This window comes from Hipposideros armiger, unplaced genomic scaffold, assembly GCF_001890085.2.
Source record: "Hipposideros armiger isolate ML-2016 unplaced genomic scaffold, ASM189008v1 scaffold_541, whole genome shotgun sequence".
NCBI classification, from domain to species: Eukaryota; Metazoa; Chordata; class Mammalia; order Chiroptera; family Hipposideridae; genus Hipposideros; species Hipposideros armiger.
In genome coordinates, this window is record NW_017731891.1 from 949,787 (window position 1) to 971,171 (window position 21,385).

The 21,385-nt window shown below is 38.9% G+C and overlaps 1 protein-coding gene across 1 annotated transcript in view; it reads right to left on the reverse strand.

Moving 5' to 3' along the window:
- NEK5 (NIMA related kinase 5) overlaps positions 1-21,385 on the reverse strand; it is an 87,703-nt gene that overhangs the window by 24,765 nt on the left and 41,553 nt on the right. The window contains exons 11-19 of the mRNA XM_019668894.1: positions 19,133-19,266; positions 16,697-16,881; positions 13,637-13,703; positions 12,294-12,410; positions 11,212-11,298; positions 9,487-9,579; positions 6,999-7,079; positions 6,690-6,758; positions 4,828-4,954 (exon numbers count right to left, since the gene is read on the reverse strand). Coding sequence (XP_019524439.1) covers positions 4,828-4,954; positions 6,690-6,758; positions 6,999-7,079; positions 9,487-9,579; positions 11,212-11,298; positions 12,294-12,410; positions 13,637-13,703; positions 16,697-16,881; positions 19,133-19,266 — 960 coding nt within the window. The remainder of the gene's footprint in view (positions 1-4,827; positions 4,955-6,689; positions 6,759-6,998; positions 7,080-9,486; positions 9,580-11,211; positions 11,299-12,293; positions 12,411-13,636; positions 13,704-16,696; positions 16,882-19,132; positions 19,267-21,385) is intronic.

Genomic DNA, 21,385 nt, shown 5'->3' on the forward strand with positions numbered 1-21,385 from the left:
ACACCCCCACCCCCGCCATACCCCAAGCTCTCTTCCTCTCCTCAGTCCTTCCTATTCCCTGAGACACAGCAATATTGAAATGAGGCCAATTAATAACTTTACAATGGCCTCAAAGTGTTCAAGTGAAAGAAAGAGTTGCATATCTTTCACTTTAAATCAAAACTAGAAATGATTAACTAAGTGAGGAAGGCATGTCGAAAGCCAAGATAAGGCCAAAGACTAGATCTCTTGCACCAAACAATCGGCCAAGTTGTGAATGCAAACTTGAAGGAAATTAAAAGTGCTACTCCAGAGAACACATGAATGATAATGAAACAAAACAGCCTTAGGGCCGGCCGAGTGGCTCAGTTGGTTAAGAGCTCGCTCAAGAGTTTGAGCTCTGAGCAACAGCGGTTCGAGTCCAGCCCAAGCTGAGTAGCCGCTGAGCTGCCAATAGGTAGCAGGATGGCTCAGCTAAAAAAAAAACAAAAACAAACAAACAAACAAAAACAGCCTTATTGCTTGCTGATATGGAGAAAATTTAACTTGTCTGGACAGAAGATCAAACCAGCCACAGCATCCCTTAAACCAAAGCCTAATCCAGAAGAAGGCCTTAGCTCTCTTCAATTCAGTAAAGGCTGAGAGAGGTGAGGAAGCTGCAGAAGGACGTTTGAAGCCAACAGAGGCTGGTTCATGAGGTTTAAGCAAAGAAGCCATCTCTATAACATAAAAGTTCAAGGTGAAGCATCAAGTGCTGATATAGAAGTTCCTGCAAGTTATCCAGAAGATCCAGCTAAGATAATTCATGAAGGTGGATACCACAAACAACAGATTTTCAATGTAGACTTAAAAATAACCACAACACCACCACCAGCAAAATGGAGTTGATGTTATCAAGACAGCAATCTAAAATGGAACTGGGAGGCCTCTGGAAAGCTGAGCCAACTCACCCCCCCTTTGTGAAACTGAACATTTGAACTGGGCTAAACCACAACAGCTACATCCTAATACATTTCCTGGAACTGGCTCAGCATCACTGAAATTTCTATTAAAAAATAAAATTTTCACCTAGCAATAGACATAAGCAATTAATCATGTAGATAGCATAGTGTGAGTCGGCTTGCCAGCACTAATGACGGCTCTTTCAAAGAAACTCAGGTAATCCTTTCAAAGCCCCACATTTTCTGTCTTTATAGACTCTGTCCCTTTGTTTCCCTGTTGGAACACAGTTGGGGTTTCTACCCAAATCTGTGTCTCCTGGATTACAATTCTTAAAAAAAGGCCCCCAAGTAAAACTTTTGTTTGCCTTGCAGTTCTTATTCAAAATTGATTGACAAGACAAAACAGCCTTATACTGGAAGAAGAGTCCATCTAGAAATTTTATAACTAGATAGAAGTCAAACCTGGATTCAAAGCTTCAAAGGACAGGCTGAATTTCTTGCTAGAGGCTAATGCAGCTGGTGACTTTAGGTTGAAGCCAATGATCATTTATCATTCCAAAAATCCTACGGCCCTTAAGAATTATGCTAAATCTACTCTGCCTGTGGTCTATAAATGGAACCACAAAGCCTGGATGACAGCACACCTGTTTACAACATGGTTTACTGAATATTTTAAGCCCTCTGTTGAGACCTACTACTCAGCGAAAAAGATTCCTTCCAACTTAATACTGCTCATTGACAATGCACCTAGTCACCCAAGAGCTTTGATGGAGATGTACAATGAGATTAATGTTGTTTTCATGCCTGCTAACACAGCATTCATTCTGTAACCATGGATCAGGGAGTAATTTTGACTTTCAAGACTCTTGTTACCTAAGAGATACATTTTGTAAGGCTATAGCTGCCATACATAGTGGTTTCTCTGATGGATCTTAGCAAAGTAAATTGAAAACCTTTTGGAAAGGATTTACCGTTCTAGATACTATTAAGAACATATGTGATTCATGGAAAGAGGTCAAAATATCAACATTTGCAGGAGGTTGGAAGAAATTGATTCCAGCCATCATGGATGATTTTGAGACATTCAAGACTTCAGTGGAGGAAGTAACTGCAGATGTGGTGGAAACAGCATGAAAACTAGAATTAGAAGTGGAACCTGAAGATGTGACTGAATTGCTGTAATCTCATGATAAAACTTCAGGGGATGCGGAGTTGCTTCTTACAGAATAGCAAAGAAAGTGTTTTCTTGAGATAGAATCTACCCCTGGTGAAGATGATGTGAAGACTGTTGAAATGACAACATGGGTTCTAGAATATTACATAAACTGAATTGATAAAGCAGCAGCAGGGTTTCAGAGGACTGATTCTAATTTTGAAAGAAGTTCTACAGTGGGTAAAATGCTATCAAACATCATATCCCATGCTACAGAGAAATTGTTTGTGAAAGAGAAAGTCGATCAATGCTGCAAACTTCACTGTTGTCTTATTTTAAGAAATTGCCACAGCCACCTCAGCCTTCAGCAACCACCACCCTGATCAGTCAGCAGCCATCAACAATGAATGAGGCAAGACTTCCCACCAGCAAACGTATTATGATTTGTTGAAGGCTCAGATGATGGTTAGCATTTTTTAGCAATAAAGTGTTTCTTAATTAAGGTATGTACATTGTGTTTTTTAGACATAACGCTATTACACATTTGAAAGACCACAGTAGAGTGTAAACATAACTTTTTTTTTTGGGAAGATTTTATTGAGGAATTGGGGAAGGGGAACAGTGTTGGGGAATCAGGGAAGGGGAACAGACAAGTTGCTGTCCCTTTTGTTCTTCAGTCTAGTTGTAGAGGACATCGCTTCACTGGCCCATGTTGCTATTATCATTGCGCTCTTCCCGGGTGAGGCAATCAGTTGCTGGCCAACAGACGGCCGCTCACGGCGGCTCACGGAAGCTCATGGCAGCTGCTGGCCGCTCACGCTGGCTGCCAGCCACTCACGGTAGTTCATGGCAGCCCACTGCAGACCTGCTGCAGCCTACACCGTTGCTGGCGACTCACGGCAGCCCAGCTCCAGGTCAAGCTGTTGTTCACCATCTTAGCTGTAGAGGGCGCAGCATCACTGGCCCTCATGTGGGATCCGAACCACAGCCCTGCTGCTCAGAGCCGGCGTCCCAAGCCAACTCTTAACCAACACGCCACACGGCCAGCCCTAAACATAACTTTTATATGCACTAAGAAGCAAAAAAAATTTCTTGACTTGCTTTATTGTGATATTTGCTTTATTGTGGTAGTCTGGACCCAAACCCGCACTATCTCCCAGTTATGCCTGTATATGCCTGTTGGTTGGTGACAGCTTCATGCATCTGAACTAGAAAACTGAGAGGATCTTTGACTCTGTTCTCTTCCTCAAGCCCCACACTCAGTGGTTCACACTCTGTGTCTAGTCTCACTGCACTGCTCTGGCCCGTGCAGCCGTCATTTCCTGTTCGGGCTGTGGACCTGCCTTCAGTCCCCACCTTCCACACCATCGTTCACACTGCAGCCAGTGTGCTCTTTCGCCATCATAAATAGGGTTTAATTCCCTTGACTGAAACTCATCACAAAATCTAAAGCCTAAGCTCCTAGGCACGCCAAGCTGTATAGGAGTAGGTACCTCTCTGAATCTCCAGCCAGCTCTCACTCCCAACAATGATCAGCATTTCGGGCTCAGAACACATGTTTTGTGCCTCCTTTTTTTGGCTCATGACACCTGTGTGATTTTGAAGTCTATTCATCTTTGCGATTCCCTGCCACTTAGTAAGTCTGTGGAACAAGGAAGATTATCGATAAGATGCCCACTGAATTGAATAAAGATTTTTCCAGGTGGAAATGAGGCAACATGTAATATTCTAGGACGTGGAAGCTGAGCCAAGCTAGGCTGTGTAAATGCTCACGTATGGAGCCCGTCACTTGCAGAAGGAATAAGGGGCTCACCACAGGATCAGGCCACTCAGTGTCAAATGTGATACTATGTGGAATGGACTGTATCCTATAGGCATTATCAAAAATAACTGAGGAGAGTAATAATATGATAACTCTAACAATCATTTAGAGAATGAAAGGGAAACACATACTAGAGACAAGGATGACACAGGGGCAATTCAGTGAGAGGAAGGGAAAGGGGCAATAAAGGGATAGCACGTATTAAGCATCTAGCATATGCCAGGTACTTTATATACCAAATTGCACTTTAATCCTCACAGTAAGCATGTGTGGCGGGTACTCTCATCCCCTGGAATGGAATGGAACAGGAAACAGAGATGCAGAGGACTTAAGGAGCCTGTGAAAGGTCACACACTCAGAAAGTGGCAGTGCCAGCTGGGATTTAAACTTGCACCTGTCTCCAAAGCCCATGCATTTTCTACTACACACACTGCTGAGAGACAGAGCCCTACACCAGGGGCAGAGGGAATGAAGGAAGAGAAAGACTCCAGATACAACTCAGAGTAGAAACCACGCTGAGCAGCCGGAACCGTAAACCTGGGGACAGTTACCCCAAGTAAAGGATTGCTGGGAAAAAAGAGCTCAGAAGTTTGATGCACACATGCTGAGTCTGGCTAGTGGGCCTTGTCCAGGGAGCTTTCCAGCAGATAATGAGAAAAATGGATGCATGTCGGAGCTGCTGGCTGGGAGAAACTGAAGCTAAGGGAGTGGGTGAAACTGCCCAAGGAGACTGTGGATGGAGCAAGAGAGGGGGGGCTGCGTTTCAGGGAGCTTGCACCCTGCAGGGGAGGGCAGAGGCAGAGGGGCCAGGTCTCTGACTGGCTCAGGGACAGCAAGGGGGTCAGGTGACAGCGCAGTTGTGGAACAGAGTTTGAGATGGATTGCTAACAAAACAGTTCGTTTCTCATCTACAGCTTTCCAGGTACACATACCTGCTTCTGAGCAACAGAGTTTTTCAAATGCTTCATCTGTATAATCCTTACACTCCTTTACACATTTATTTTCCTGAAACTTCATGCCGTCCTCAAAGGTCAAAGTTTCATTTAGTATATCCGTGGCCTAAAGCAATTCCATGGTGTTTCATGAGAAACAAGCCATGTTTTGAAAGAAAAAAAACAGTTTAATAAAAGTTTTTTGTGTTCCCAGTAATAGCATTTACCAAGATATACGCATATGGCAAGTATTCAATTAATATATATTAAGCAAATAAATCAACCAAGTTTTAAAAGTGGAATTATGTTGGAACAAGATAGAAACAAGAGTTTTTTCATTTCTTTTCCTTGCCAATAGTGATAAGCACTGAGTATATGGCAAATTCATTTTATCCAGCCTTCCTGTCTTCAGTATTACTCTGCTGCAGTTCATTCGACAGAATTCTCAAGGTTGTCTCCTCCACGCCGTTTTAAGGATACAATATGCCTAATCGGGTCCCTGAAACTGCTCCTAATACTCCATAAAAAATGATCACTCTGTTTCAAGCATATCAAAGCAGAGAATAACAAAGGATGAACGCTCTGGTAGATAAGCCTTTTCTGACTCTATTGTTTTATTCCAGCAGGCCAACTTTAGCGCCTCACTTCACAGAAGCTCTCCTCAGGTTCCAACCCAGAAACTGTCCCCTATCTGTATCCCTCTGATACAGACCAGAGATACTTAGAAGCGTAATGGTTAAATAAACAGAGGTCAGTGCTAACTATCACCACTTTAATGAAGTTTTAAGTAGCAAAATGCTAGTAAAAATCTGAAAGATAAGTGGAGCACAGAGGATTTTTAGGGCAGTGAGAATACTCGGCATGACACTATAATGATGACTACATGTCATTACACATTGGTCCAAACACCAAGAGTGAACCCTAAGGTAAACTACAGTTTGTGGGTGATTATGATGTGTTAGTGTAGGTTCATCAGTTACAACAAATGTTCCACTCTGGTGGGGGATGTTGATGGTAGGCAAGGCTGTGCATGTGTGGGGACCGGGGAATATGGAAAATCTCTGTACCTTCTGCTCGATTCTGCCGTGACTGCTCTAAAATATGAAGTCTATTAAAAAAAAAATGGTCCTTCACCACACACACACACACACACACACACACCTGAAAGAAATGGTAACATTAAGAAGTTTTATGCTAATAAAGAACACTAAAGAAAGAAACTGAGTATGTGTATGATGTAGAACATGTATACACACATATTTAACTTTTGGCACTTTAAAAGACAAATTTGGAGAAGATGAAATGAAAACACAAATCAGTTAATTTTGATATTTGTTAGCAGGCCTGGTAAAAAGTGAGATTAAAAAAGATGTTGAACTCAAGTAATAAAATGAGGTTTGAGTTCACTGTAATTGTGCATTTATTGCTGTACCAATGAGAGCCCAAATGCATAATTGAGATTTACCCAAGGACCAGTACAAAGTTATCAATAACTAAGACCTAAAATAAATGTGCATGGTTTCAGGGTATCTGCTCAATTTTTTAGGTAAGTATATTAGTTGTTGACTATGAATTATATCTGCTATTTTAATTTGGCTATGATACAAAGTTAATATTATGAGGAAAATGAATCCTTTATAAAAAAAATTAAATTGAAATAATCCATTTAAGAGAATAACCTCAATTTAAAAAAGAATGGAAGGATAAAAAGTATTTTGGAAGATTCATTTGAACACTAGAGATTCTATTAGGAAAATTTAAGAAAATTCTCCCTACTTGTTATGGAAAAACTTCATGAAACATGCTACTAAGACACTCATTTTCTCATGCCTACTACTGGAAGTATACACTTAATGACATACCTCTTCCTCTTTGAAGGCATTTTCATCAGAAATACATTTGTCTAAATTAATTTCAAACTTTACCCCTCTCTAGAAGAAAGCAAGAAAAAAAAATCTTAGTTTAGAAACCCAATAAAAACCTTAAAATTATAACTCCCTATTTGACATTATAGATAATTAAAACCAATAGTCTAACATCACAAAATAAAGCAATTCCATAAAACAGAAGGGGGAAAATATCCTGTAGCAACCCAGATTGCAAGGTATGGACCCCACTGGCATCCCCAGCCAGCTTTTTAATATGAAACCAAAAGACAAAATGTTTATTACCTTAGCTTTACATTTTTGTTCTGGAATTTTACTTTCTTTTATGTTCTGAAGTCTAATTTGTTTCAAGGCTCTTTCAATATCCTGAAAGTTCAGAGAAAAATTAAAATATAGCATTTAATATTGATCAAACAATTATATTTTTACAACCCCTAAATTCACAGCATGGTATGTTTACATTGTTTGATTTCTGGATTGAATCCAATGATTGATTTGAGAATAAAAACATGCTTTTAATAATAATTCACTAAAACTTAGGGACAGTGTCCACTAACTCAAAATATTAATATATTTAATACTGGCATCTCAATGGGTACAATTCTATAATATGACAATATTTATCACTCCGGTCCAGTCTACTACAACCTAATTTAATTCAAGAATGTAATTTTGACTATAGGATCCTTTCTTAAGAGATTTATGATCTTAATCAGGAAAACAAGAAAAGCACAGAGCTCATGACAGTATAAGAGGAAGGAGAGGGCTCTAAAACTTGACAGGCAATTTCAAGGGAGAAGAAAAGAAGATTGTAAAAGTAGAGGACAAGAATTTCAAAGAAACAGTTGAGAGGTGAACTTTAAATGCTGAACTTCCTCAGGGTTTGGCCTTGGGCCCTCTGCCCCTTTCTTCCTTAATACAAGGGGGTCTCAGTAATTCTTATGGATTTAAAAGCCATCTTTATACAATGACTCTTAATGTTACCTTCAAATCAAATCTTTCCTCCCCTCTGAGTTTCAGGCTCACATATTCCACTACCTACTTAGCATCATCTTCACTTTAATATTCATTCCAAAAATTTATACTGAGCACTCAATATGGCCAGACACAGTCCAAAGGACCAGTGCAGTGAATGCAACTGAAAGGTCCCTGCTGTCACAGAACTTACATTTTACTGGAGTAGGATAGATAATAAATGAATTAACAAAGTAACAACATATTATAATTTCAGAAAGTGTTAAATGTTATAAAGGAAATAAAATAGGGTAACAGCATTGAGTGGAAGATAAGAGTGGTGCAGGAAAAGCCTATTGGGCATTTGCTTTAAGCCCTGGAATGATGCTGGGCCTCAGCATATGCTGGTCTGGAGGAAGCGTGTTCCCTCAGGAGGAGCAGCAGGGCAACTGCCCCACAGCAGTTATGCGAACTCAGATCTCCTCTAATCAACATGTCCAAAGTGGAACTCTTGATGGCCCCCCACCACAAGCGCACTCCCCACTCTTCCTGATCTTAGGAAATGGTACTATCCCTTTCAAGGCAGGAACTTGTGTGTGTGTGTGTGTGTGTGTGTGTGCGCGCGCGCGCACGAGTGTGTGTAATGCTCTCTTCTCTCCATCATTGTACATTAGGTCTCTATCATCTCTCCCTTAGAATCAATTACTGCCTCATCTGTATTACCACAGCCTTTGTATATATACTTCATATATAGCATGTGTCAGTTTGAATCATTACTAGTGGTTTGCCCTGCAACCTTCGGAAGGGTGTTTTTCTTCCTTGAAATATTATGAACTCTGAATCAAGACTGTGACTTATGTATCTTACTTATGTTTGTGAAGCTGGTTGTCTGATTCGATTGTGTAGTCTGGTTGTCTCAATTGTACAAGAAGTGTTATATTACTTTATGTTTCTTAAAATATAATACGCTGCTCAGCTCAGGCTGAGACTCGAACTGCTGTTGCTCAGAGCTCACACTCTTTTTTTGTCTTTTTTGCAGGGGCTGCAGCCTACGCCACTGCCAGTGGCTCACAGCAGCCCAGCTCCACGTTGAGCTGTTGTTCAGCATCTTAGCTGTAGAGGGCAGTGTCACTGGCCCTCATATGTGGGGTCTGAACCGAGGCCCTCTGGCATCCCAAGCCAGCTCTTAACCATCGCGCCACTCGGCCGGCCCAGAGCTCGTACTCTTGAGCGATATAATACAACTATTTAAGACTCCAAAGCCCCAGCAACTCAGCCTCAGTCCACTTCAGGTCTCTCTGGCATCCTGTGAAGGTCCCAAGGTTTTGCACAAATCAAAATATTAGGGGAGGCCTTTCAGCCTTTACTCAACACTAGTTCCTCTCACTTGCTCTTACTCAAGCTCTTGAGGCACCTTAAAGACAAAGGTGGAAAAAAACCTCTCGAGAGCCATCTGATAATTCAGCTCTGCCCAGCTCCCTACTCCTGCCAAAAACATAAGGTTAAAAATGAAGAAAAGATAACGATCAGATTTCCTGACCAATGTGTCTGAGACCCTGACTTAATCATCATCCAGAAAGTTGAACTTTCACATGTTCACGAGAGCAGCTCTGAAACTTGGCTGCACACTACATCGCCCAGCCAGCTTCTGAAAACAGAACTTTGGGGCCCCACCCCAGGCCATTTGGGGCAAAACCTAGGCATCTGAGTTTTTAGAATTTTCCCCACATGATTACCCTGCCCTGTGAGGGGTGAGGACCACCAGGCTTGGCAAAACTCACTGGGAAACATATAAATGTCTAACAATGACCATCGTCACCTGCACAGGCGCTTCTTCCTCAGGTGCCTCTTGGTGGGCGGGCAGGTTACTCTTCTTCACCAGATAAGTTTTATGACTTATTTTTAAGTCCTCCTTTAACACAAATTACACACAGTCAACAAGATTGGTTCTGTGTCAGTTCCGAAGGCCCCTTGATGAACCTCCACCAAGGTCTGAATGGGATCTAGTGAGGAAACGCGTTCCGCCAGCTGGCTGAGGGACAATCAGTGGCAGTGGCTGGATCAAGTTCTCCTTGTGGACCCTTTTCCCGGTGACTGCTTGGGATTCCCCAATTCCCCAAGTGCTTCTTTCATGGTCTCTCTAGAAAAGCCCACTCTCCATCTTTTCTGGACTCCGGTTTCCCATCGCAGACCTACAATACTTGAAAAATAAGGCTGACAGTGGTACGAGGCTCCCCGCCATTAACCAGCCTCTGCTCTGGAGAGAACCACCTCTAACCCGCCTTCCCTGTTTCCCCCCAGCACTTCCAGTCCATCGTCTGAACCTTTGCGTGGTTCTTTCAGAATGCCGTCCTCCTTAGCTCTGCCTCTCTAAACGCTACTCCTTCTCAGACCCCATTTAGGCTCCACCTCCCTTCTTCCATGAAAACCTTTATCCTGCTCATCCTTACATGCACTTACAGAGTTTAACTATATTCAGTCTTTCTCAAAAAATGCTTCAGACATGTGCGTCTTATCTTTCCAATTACTTAGGAGTAGAACACATGCTAGAAACAGATTTTAGAGTCACGTATTTATTTAGTCTGCCTGGTGTGGATGAGTTACTTAACTTCTCTGTGTGGACAGTATATGAGATAGAGTATGTGAAAGCTCTAGGTCAGAGCCTGATACATACAACTGAATTGTACCATATGCTCATCTCATCTGTATGAATTCATCTACAGGCACCCAAGGGTGGGGAGATGGGGAGAGAGAGAAAGATCAATTTCAGCAGTGTGGATCGCTTACTCAGTGAGTGTGAGCTGAAGGGCAGGTGAGCTGGGAGTCCAGCTGTGTCTTGTCTGGTCTCAGTGCCCACAGGCCTCTCATAGGAGGAGCATATATACAATTAGAATTAGAATGACATACAGTTCCTTCATATATCCCACTTTTATATATAATGCAGGGCACTGAGAGTGCTGCTAGTGTTTAAATATTCATGTGTTTTGCATATAACATCGTCTCCAACACAGGCCAGCTATTTCATCAGGAGTTCTACTGAAAAAGCAGTGATCTGAGAGATGAAAGAATGACTTTCCAATGTGACACCTTTAAGGGATTTTCAATAACCATCTCAAATATGTCTTACATGGACTTTAGAATTTTCTCCCAGCATATGAGACTATACCAACAGTTGAATTCAGTAAATACAGGCTATTTTTCCTGCCTCATGGGTATGAACTTACTGCATCTAAGCCAGTTCTGGTGTAGTTTAGCTGCTCAGTCAATAGTTATTGACTGATTCATGAGAAAGACAATCAACAAGCATTTTTCATAACTGCCATGCCTAACTGAGAATCTCAGTTATCCTCATCGTCTGTGTAGCCTCAAGTAAACCATAACAAAGCAAAGCTTCAATTAGATCTGACAGCTTTCCTATTAAAAAAAAAAAGTTCGCATGATAAAGTTATCTTTTCTATGAGATTGTTATTTTTAATACCTGCTCAATTTAGTTAGCTCTAAATCAAGAGAACAATGTTTCCTTTAGAAGAATGAATTTATTTACCTCTGGCTCACTCCCCATCTTCTTTCTAATTTCCTTCATATCACTGTGGTACTGTAGGCGTATTTCCTCTAACTGCTTCCAATATTTCTGGAAAGCAATCACAATCCAAAATTTTTAAATATTTGCGAACAACTTCACAAAATAACCTCGATATAGCCTACAATTTAAAAAAGTGTGATATGTAATTAGAATGAAAAAACCTGTCGCTCCTAAAAACAATATTCCATCCGCCTTCCGTTTGGCTGTGGTACTTCACTCCCTGTGAGTAGTATGGCAGCTTGGGGTGATCTCACTTTTATATATAATCCCAAATGCATCAATGACACAATTACTTTATATAGCCCACTTTTATATATAATCCTGTTATGAGCAGAAAAGATAGGTGGAATTCTAATGCCCAGTAGCTCAGAATGTGATCTTATTTGAGTGTCATTGCAGATGTAATTAGCTAAGCTACAATAAGGTCTGGTCACACTGGAGTACACTAGGCTCCTAATCCAGTAGGACTCATGTCTTTTAAGAAGACAGCTATGTGAAGACAGAGACACAGAGGGAGAACGCCATATGACGAGAGCAGAAAATGGAGCTATCCAGCTATAAGTGGGGGATTGTCAAAGACTGCTGAAAAACCACCAGAAGCTGGAAAGAGGCAAAGAAGGGTTCCCCTACAGGTTTCTGAGGGAGTGTGGCCCTTGCCAACACCTTGATTTTGGACTTCTAGCCTCCAGAACGCTAAGAAATAAATTTTTATCATTTTCAACCACCCAGATTGTTATAGTTTAAGGCAGCCCTAGGAAACTAATACGAATTGCAAAACTGTTAACGATGGCAGTTATGTTATCAATCCAAGGTAAAAATGCCTTATGAACTTTGCTCTGCTGCATTCTCAGAGAAGGTGAGATATACATCTCTGTATGCCCTAAAACCTCCAGCATGGTGCTTCACAGGAGTGTATCCAACAAGTATTTGTGCAACAGGCTCTCTCAGGCATGTACTGTAGACAGTAAAAGTAACACCCTATTACAATCCAAAATACAATGATGTAAGTACAGGGGTGGCCCTGGAATCAGACTGTTTTTAACCTGTTCCTTCATTTTGTTTCTCTTGAACAGCCGCTCCTGGAGTCTGGGCTCTTCTCCATTACTTCTCACCTCTTGTCTTCTGTTGTGATTTGGCTCAGCAGAAGATGGACGAAGACCCTATTATTTGAATGAAATAATTTATAAAACATACTTGCATTTTGGAAACATTCTGATTTGACCTTGACCTTTTCCTTTAAACAATAATTATATCACTACACAGACAATAGTTTGTGGTTACCAAAGGGTAAGGGGGAAAAGGGTGGTAGATGAAGGTAAAGGGGATCAAATATATGGTGATGGAAAGAGAACTGACTCTGGGTGGTAAACACACAATGTGATATATAGATGACGCATTACAGAATTGTACACCTGAAATCTATGTAACTTTACTAACAATTGTCACCCCAATAAACTTTAATTTAAAAAAGGGGAGGGGGGAATAGGAAGAATAAAAAAAGAATTATATCACCAATCAAACTCAATATTTGGGAGTCTTTTGTAGTGAGCAGTAGAATTTTCTTAAGTATGAAATATTTAAAAATTTTAAAAAAGTAATAAAACCATTTGTGTTGTTTATCCAAAACAATATTTTATGCTACCATATAAGACACCTAGATTCTTTTTCTGAACTGCCAAATTATAACTGTTAAATTAAAATTCAGTAAAAGTTTAGCAACCCCTGGAACATGAGATTAGGTTAGGAGAATAGAACTACAGCTTTTTAGCAATTCTAAATAAGAGCAATTGAACTCGGCATCTTGAGCTGAGCTGCCACTCGGATGGCTCAGTGGATAGAGCATGCGCTGTTAACAGCAAGGTTGCCAGTTCAACTCCCGCATGCAAAACAAAACAAAACAAAATAATAATAAGAGCAATACAAATAGGATGCATATCCAGTCTCCCTCAGTTCCCAAATTTTGACACTATACTTAATGGTAAAGGTTAACTTTCATTTCAAATAAAATACAGTAGTGACTTTTTAAAAATGTGTAGAATTTTAATAAAATAGAATCAAAGAATTGTAGCACTGAAGGGAACCTTGAAGCTCATCTACTCCAAAACTATCATTTATAGAAAAGGAAATTGAGGCTCAGAGAGGTTGCATGACCTGCCTAAGATCGCACAGCAAGTGTTAGAGCCAGCAAAGAAAGAAGCCAAGCTTCCCAGACCCTGAAGCAAGCCTATTCCAATTACTTTTCTTTAATCTATTAAAAAACTAAGGTGGAGGGTAGACTTGATCTTCTATGTGGAATGAACTTTGACTTACGGATCCATGAATATTTGTGAACAGAGACACAATTAGGAAATTCCTGATTGCCTCGCATATTTGGTATTTTACTCACCAATTGCTTTTCCACTTTCAACTTATATTGTTGAGCTTCAAATTTCCTCTGAAGGTATTCAGCAGGCCTTAGGAAATAAAAATTTTCAGTTTGAGTAGAAATTTTAACTAATCTTAGACATTGATTTCACCAGTGGATTTTCAGGTTAGTAATAAGATTCACAATTCACCTGTGACTTGAAGTTCTGAGTTCAAAAAGTAGTTCAAAGTTTCAGAATGTGTACATTGGGAAAGAAGATCTTTGGAATCAAGAAGAAAAGGGGATAAAGAGAATTGTAACAATTGGGGATCCAGGAGATAATAAAACAGAAAAATATTCTGATCCAGTGATTTTTTTCTTCAGGACTGGATCTGTCCTTCCAGAGTCCATAATACATTGGAGGGAAAAAAACAAACCCATCTCAGGATCTTCTCAGACTCTGGGCAGGTATCTGATCTACAGCCTTGTCAACCCTGGTTTGACTGATGGCTCCTAGTCTGTTTCCTGCACTACACTCTGACCTTATGCTAGCCTATAAATGCTTAATGAATAAAAAATGAGGTTTTAGCTGACTCTCACAACATTTAAGGTATTTTTCCAGCACAATTCTGGTCAAACCATCTTCAGATTTATACCTATGTTCTATATGTTTATCTTTTTTGCAGAATTTCCTGCTAAGAATTCCTGTAATTACTAATTGTTAAATGGAAACTACCACATTTCAGATAATAGTATGACCTACGAGTATATGACAAAGTTGTTTGGAAAGACAGAGCTATCATTTCAGAAATAACTTCTTTAGGAACATCATGATGAGCAGTCTGCAGTTTATGAAGAGTCAAATTAATAAGTCAGTCATTTAGAAATGTGATAGAATGACAAGCTAGTTAAGGTCTCTGGGCCTTAGTTCCTCATATATAAAATGAGCACAATGCTATCTCATAGGGGCTGTTATGAAGATGAGAAGAGATTAGGTGTGTTCAGGTGCCACCTGGCCAGTGTCTGATACAAATAGTGCTGGAATCAAATGAGGCTAACGTGTAGCACTCATCTCTCTCAGAGACCTAAGTGGTGTGTATAACAATATCTCCATGAGAAAAACTATTCAGTCACACAGGGGCTGTCCAAAATACATTCTCTCTCTCTGTGTGTCTCTGTCTCTCTGTCTCTCTCTTTGTCACACACACACACACACACAAACACACACACACACACACACCCCAACCCTATACAGATTCCTCTTCCTCCAGAGAAGTATATCAAGACTTGATTCCCACGTAATCTGAGCTCAGATAGAGAGAAAGCTGGGGGTTGGGGGGTGGGATTACTGGTCAAGTCATCAGAGGGGCATCCTGGGATGCAGTAGGATGGGGCCTATGATGGGCAGCATACAGGAAAGAGAAGGACTTTTCTACCATATTATGTGAGAGTTTGGGAGATAAAATCATGAATAATCAAAATAATTGATAGGGGTCGGCTGAATGGTGCATTGGTTACGAGTTGGCTTGGGACGCTAGCTCTGAGCAGCAGGACCCCAGTTCAGATCCCCCATTAGGGCCAGTGACGCTGTGCCCTCTACAGCTAAGATGGTGAACAACAACAGCTCTACCTGGAGCTGGGCTGCTATGAGCCGCCGGTGACAGCGTAGGCTGCAATGGGGCTGCAGTGGGGCTGCAGTGGGGCGGCAGTGGGCTGCTGTAAGCTACCATGAGTGGCTGGCAGCCAGCGTGAGAGGCTGTCCAGTGGCCGGCGAGCGACTGCCTCACCCAGGAAGAGTGCAATGATATTACCAACATGGGCCAGTGAAGCAATGTCCTCCAAAACTAGACTGAAGAACAAAAGGATAGCAACTTGTCTGTTGCCCTCCCCCAATTCCCCAATAAAATTTTTTAAAAAAAGAAAAAGATAATTGATAGTTTGATAGCTCTCATGTCTAGACAAAGAGTAGGAGACATTTTCCCAGTGGCTGAGAAAGGGAAAGGGAGTTTTGTGGCTTCACCTATGTAAAATATATATCACTCATTAGTTGAGTCTTATATGAATATTATAATTTGAACTAGTGGAACACATAATTTTGATGATCATGGAGGTAATTAAAAATGTGTTATGTAGGTGGATAAAAGTATAATGGTACTCAATACCTTTAAAAATAAAATGTCTACTCTTTCCATAGCTAACCTTTTCATTAGCTATCTGTTAGGCTCACCATCACATAGTGTCTCATGTTTTTCATTATTTATCCAAAATCTCAACAATAAATAAGTCACCAAAAGTTAGCAAATTTCCAACCCTGAAAGCAAAAAATGTGATGGCAAAAACACTGTTTAAAAAATACTCTCAGACTTAGGTCTTCAAACCAATGGATGGATGTTGATTATTCTGAATGCAGGAACACTGACATTGGTGTGAAATAAACAATGGAAAATATCGCAGATATGCAGAAATTTGTTATGGAGTAAACTTTTTGAAAGTCTGCCATAAGAGCAGTTTAATCATATTATTTTCTTTCTAATACATCCATATTCTTAAAATTCCCCAAAATATAAATGTTGAATGAAATATATTTCACTTTCAAATATGTCTCAAATGGTAATTTGATTATAATTCAATTATTATTGATAAATATTAATAACCTCTTGGGAAAATGATAAATATACCACTATTTTCATGAGAAATTTACTCGAAGGAAGAAAATAAACATTAAAAATTCAAGAGTATGACGCCGTGCCCGTAGTTAAATAACTGCATGAGTTAGAAGATAAACTACATCAGATTTGAGATGACAAAGGATCAAGGGATTATTGGGGTATCACTTCATAAATTATACAAATGTCTAATCACTATGTTGTACATCTGAAACCAATATAATATTATATGTTAACTGTAATTAAAAATTCTTAAAATTTTAATGAAAATTAAAAAAAGAAAATGGGTCAAGGGAACTATGAATTAAGTATATAAAATATAGCATTTGGAAGTTCTTAGGTTATTTTAGGAGAATGGAAGGATTGCAGAGTAAAGAATATTGATATATCAAGATGTTTTCAGAGGAACAAAGTTTAAGTTAGACTGTCATGTTACCATTGACCTGGTGATGCACTGTGGCTTTCTTCCTGACTGTAATCCTCCTCAACTTCAGTATCTTTTTGAGGAACACAATGGTAACTTGGTTTGTGGGCTCGCTTCCTCAACATGTCAAGTTGAGCATGGTAATAATCATAATGGCCACACACCACAGCAGGTTTGGGCCTTTCTATCATTTTTATCTGAGGGATTAAAAAGAAGAGAGAATATTTTTAAAAATACATAATACAAATCTGTAATAATTGACAGCTTGATAGTGACTGTTGCTAAGACAAAGCATTGAAGGTATATTTTTGTTGTTTTTGCTCTAGAATTGTTTTTAGATTAAAATAATCTTAGAATCCCCAAATCCTAGAATTGAAAAAGATTTTAGAAGTCAATGGTATAGTATATATATATATATAATATATAGTTTATATATATAATTTATATATATAAATTATATATATATATATATATATATATAATATATAGTTTATAATTTTGCTAGGATATGGGTATGACTTATGCATACTTTATGGCTAATATGTCAAAAAAGCTAGTGAGTACCACCTAGCCCATCCAAGATCTGAAATTAAACTCAGTATTATCATTTTCTGTTTTTCATAAACTTATGTACACAATACTGTATTTTATGGAAGAATAAATGTTATTGTGTAACTCACAAATTTGGGGATTTGCAACATTTTAGGTTCTACTAAATTGACTAAATACAAAATGGCACCATGAGTTGAAGAAAACAAAATGATGAGTTATTCAGACATTCTAACCCAGTAAACACAAGCAAAGTCATGTAACAGCTGTAACAGACATGTTACCATCCCAAACTATACCTCACCACCCTTCCCAACCAGAACAGAATGAGAGAAGGAGAACCAGAAACAAATGTTTATCTTAGAGTTGAGTAGACACCAATGAGGTGGAAGACAAGAATCAGACCAAATTAACATATGAAAACCAGTCAAGACCTTATTGCTAAATAGCAAAGTAGGGTCAATTTAACATTTATCAGAACAACCTTGCCTACTCAACAGCTGGTAACAAAAGAGAAAAAGAAGGTCAAATTATTGGAAAGACCTAAAACTGGCAGTTGGAAATATGAATAACCAAATGAGTGGTTAAAACTAAAATTTCCTCACTGTAAAAAAGTAACATACTATATTTTTTCTTTTTAATGCTATGTGGTTTTTTTCCATATATTTTAATGTTTTATACATATATTTATTTTTATATTTATACGTATAAATATGTATTAAATTGAACCATAATTATAGATATTTGTCCATCTTCAACTTATAAAAAGGCACTTTCATATAGTTCTATTTAAATATAAAACATATAAAATTTGATTTATTAGTCTAAATATAAATTCTATATTTATTTTTTAAATATTTAAAGTATGAAGTAGTTTTCTTAATTATATAATTTTACCTATATTCAACCCAAAAGAAGATACCAGTAATTGCTTGTTGAAAAATGGTTAGAAATAAAGAAAAATGTTGGAAGGAAATAAACAGCTTCTTTAGGATTTTCTCTAAAATCCCAAATTGTAACAGAATCAGAGATGGTTCCTGTGGAGATGCATTAATTTCACTGTATTAGCAGACGCTTGCAAAGGATTAGAAAAATGTCAATTTGTTCTCCTAACTTAATCCACACTCAGATCTTTCAGATATTTTTTCTCTCCTACAGGTCTGCTATAGAGTATTCTAAGTCAATACATACTTTTAAAATTTATTTAATAAAGTTAAACCACCTTCTATCATAATAGCAATAATTTAATAGTTTCAAAAATCTATTGATTCCTTAAACACATTTTCTAAAATGTCTACACAGCAAGTAAACACTTAGTAAATGTACTTCTAAATGGTCCTCTAATTATACCATGAGCCTTCTTTAAAAATACAATTCTTCGATTAAAAGATAATAACCATTTTATTATTTATTTACCAGAAGCATTTCACTAGCATGAACTAAAAGATTCAACACTCTGCTGAAGTGGATTCAAATAACTAAGCATAAAGAATCTCTAGAAAAAGATCAATGATTATATAATAAAAAAAAAAATCCCTCCATTATATATAACATGTCAGAATTAAGAGTACGAAATGCATGTTTTCTGCCACTATACTACTCACCTGTCTTATATAGAAAAACCCTATTTATTTAAAGAAATTAAAAGAATTTTAGTTATAAAAAGAAAACTAAAACTAATATATAGAATACTGGTAAGAAAATATAGCATTGTTTTAAAAAATACAGCTAGAAGTTGTCAAGTGAATTACCACGCTAAAGCTCATTACAGAAATATGTTATTATAAGTTCAAAACCTGTGGATTCCAAAGTAATGACCTTGTACCACTTGAACATGTGCAAGTACGTTTATAGAATATACTATCTGCTAAAAAACCAGAAGGGTTTAGTATGACTTACAGATGTGGGCTTCTGAGCTCCAACTGGTGGTTTCCATTCATTTCTATATACTAAATCCTTCCTTTTAATTGGCACTGATATCCTTGATCTTGGGAGGCACTTCCCCTGGAATTTCACTTTCTGTATTTCAGAATCTTATTTAACCAAAATAAAATAAGTTCAATTTTTTAAAATTTCCACATCTTTAATATTGTTGCTTGTGAGAAATATAAACATAAGGGATATTTCACAGCACAGTAAGTTTACTTTACCCAAAGATATTTAATCCCAGTGACAGAAGTTCTGATGGAAAATTATTATGTCTTTTCTTTGAATGGAGAAAACTATTTTTTCCAGGGTTCCTTTAGATATTTATAGTACTACATAATACTACTTTAAAAAAAATAAGAATTAATGTTAACATTTACAGAAACATTATGCAAAAGACAATGGCACAAGTAATTAAAAGTAGTCATCAGAGCTTGGATAATCAGGCCACACCATTCATGTCACATTATTGTTTGAAATACACACAGTGTGGTCGAAAATACAGTGAATGCTGCTGCTGAGTGCCATCCAATGAAAAGGCAGGGATCTTCAATATGGGAAGCAGTGCATTGAACCTTAGTAACAGTGTGTGACAAGTTTCAACTTGTTTAGTGCAGTCAGTCGGGTGTGAGCTATGGTTGAGGGAAGGTGTATTTTAAAGTGTGCTGTAAATAATGGATCATGAACAATGCATTAGCATGAAATTTTGTGTCACACATCACTTCTGGTACGGCAATTTCTGTCAAATAAAAACACTGTGGGGCCGGCTGTGTGGCGCGTTGGTTAAGAGTTGGCTTGGGTGTGCGAGCTCTGAACAGTGGGGCCCTGGTTCGGATCCCACATGAGGGCCAGTGATGCTGTGCCCTCTACAGCTAAGATGGTGAACAACAACTCGATCTGGAGCTGGGCTCCCGTGAGTCGCCAGCGACAGTGTAGGCTGCAGTGGGGCCACAGTGGGCTGCTGTAAAGCTACCGTGAGTGGCTGGCAGCCAGTGTTGAGCGGATGACAGCCAGCATGAGCTGCCAAGAGCCGCCATGAGCTGCCGTCCAGTGGCCGGCAACCGATCTGCCTCAGCCGGGAAGAATACAGTGATAATACCAACATGGGCCAGTGAAGCAACGCCCTCCACAACTAGACTGAAGAACAAAAGGACAGCAACTTGTCTGTTCCCCTTCCCCAATTTCCCAATAAAATCTTTAAAAAACAAAGAAACATAAAAAACACTGTGGTGTGTCCTCATCCACCTTATTCACCGGATCTAGCACCATGTGACTTCTGGCTCTTCCCCAAAGTAAAAATGGCCATGAAAGGTAAACGTTTTGAATCGATTCAGGACATTAAGGCAGTCACAACAGTGCAACTAAAGACACTCACAGAAGAGAACTTCCAGAACTGCTTCAGAAAATGGCAAGAACGATGGAATAAGGTGTTCAAAGTGAGGGGGAGTATTTTGAGAGGGATTAATGGCCATGTGTCTTTTACTGTAATACATTTTTTAATTAAACATTCACCGTAGTTTTTAATCACACCTCATCATATAAGGTTTCTAAAATGTTTGTCTTTGTCACCATCAAAATTTGTTCTTGTTTTCCTATCTTTTCCTATATTATAAATGTTTACAATGCACTTTCTCTCATCCTTTACTTATCTACTTTCTAAACACTCTCAACCCAAACCAATACATAACAGTGCCAAACCAAATTAAACATGGCAACAGGGCTCATTCATTCATTTTCTCTTTATAGCTTTCCTCAATTTTAGTTTCTCTACCACAGTGGATAGTATTTACCTATCACCGATTTCTTGGAGTCATTTCCTACTCCTCCTCATTCTTTAAGTTCAGTTTGGTTATGGCTTAACCCTGCTCCTCTTAATTTCACAACATCAACTGAATTAGTAATTTTCTCTTCTTTAATCTCTCTCTCTCTCTCTCTCTCTCTNCTCTCTCTCTCTCTCTCTCTCTCTCTCTCTCTCTCTCTCTCTCTCTCTCTCTCTCTCTCTCTCACACACACACACACACACGCGCGCGCGCACACACAAACACATACACAACACTTCATCACTTCATCAGCTGATTCCTGACATTACAATTTTCCCTACTTATCATTACCATAAAGTATCACATGCTTTCTTTGGGAGTCACATAATAACAGTTCTCCCACTCTTACTGATTAGGTCCAAAATCCTAACTTCAGCTCCAGTGGGCCTTTCTGAGATAATTCTTA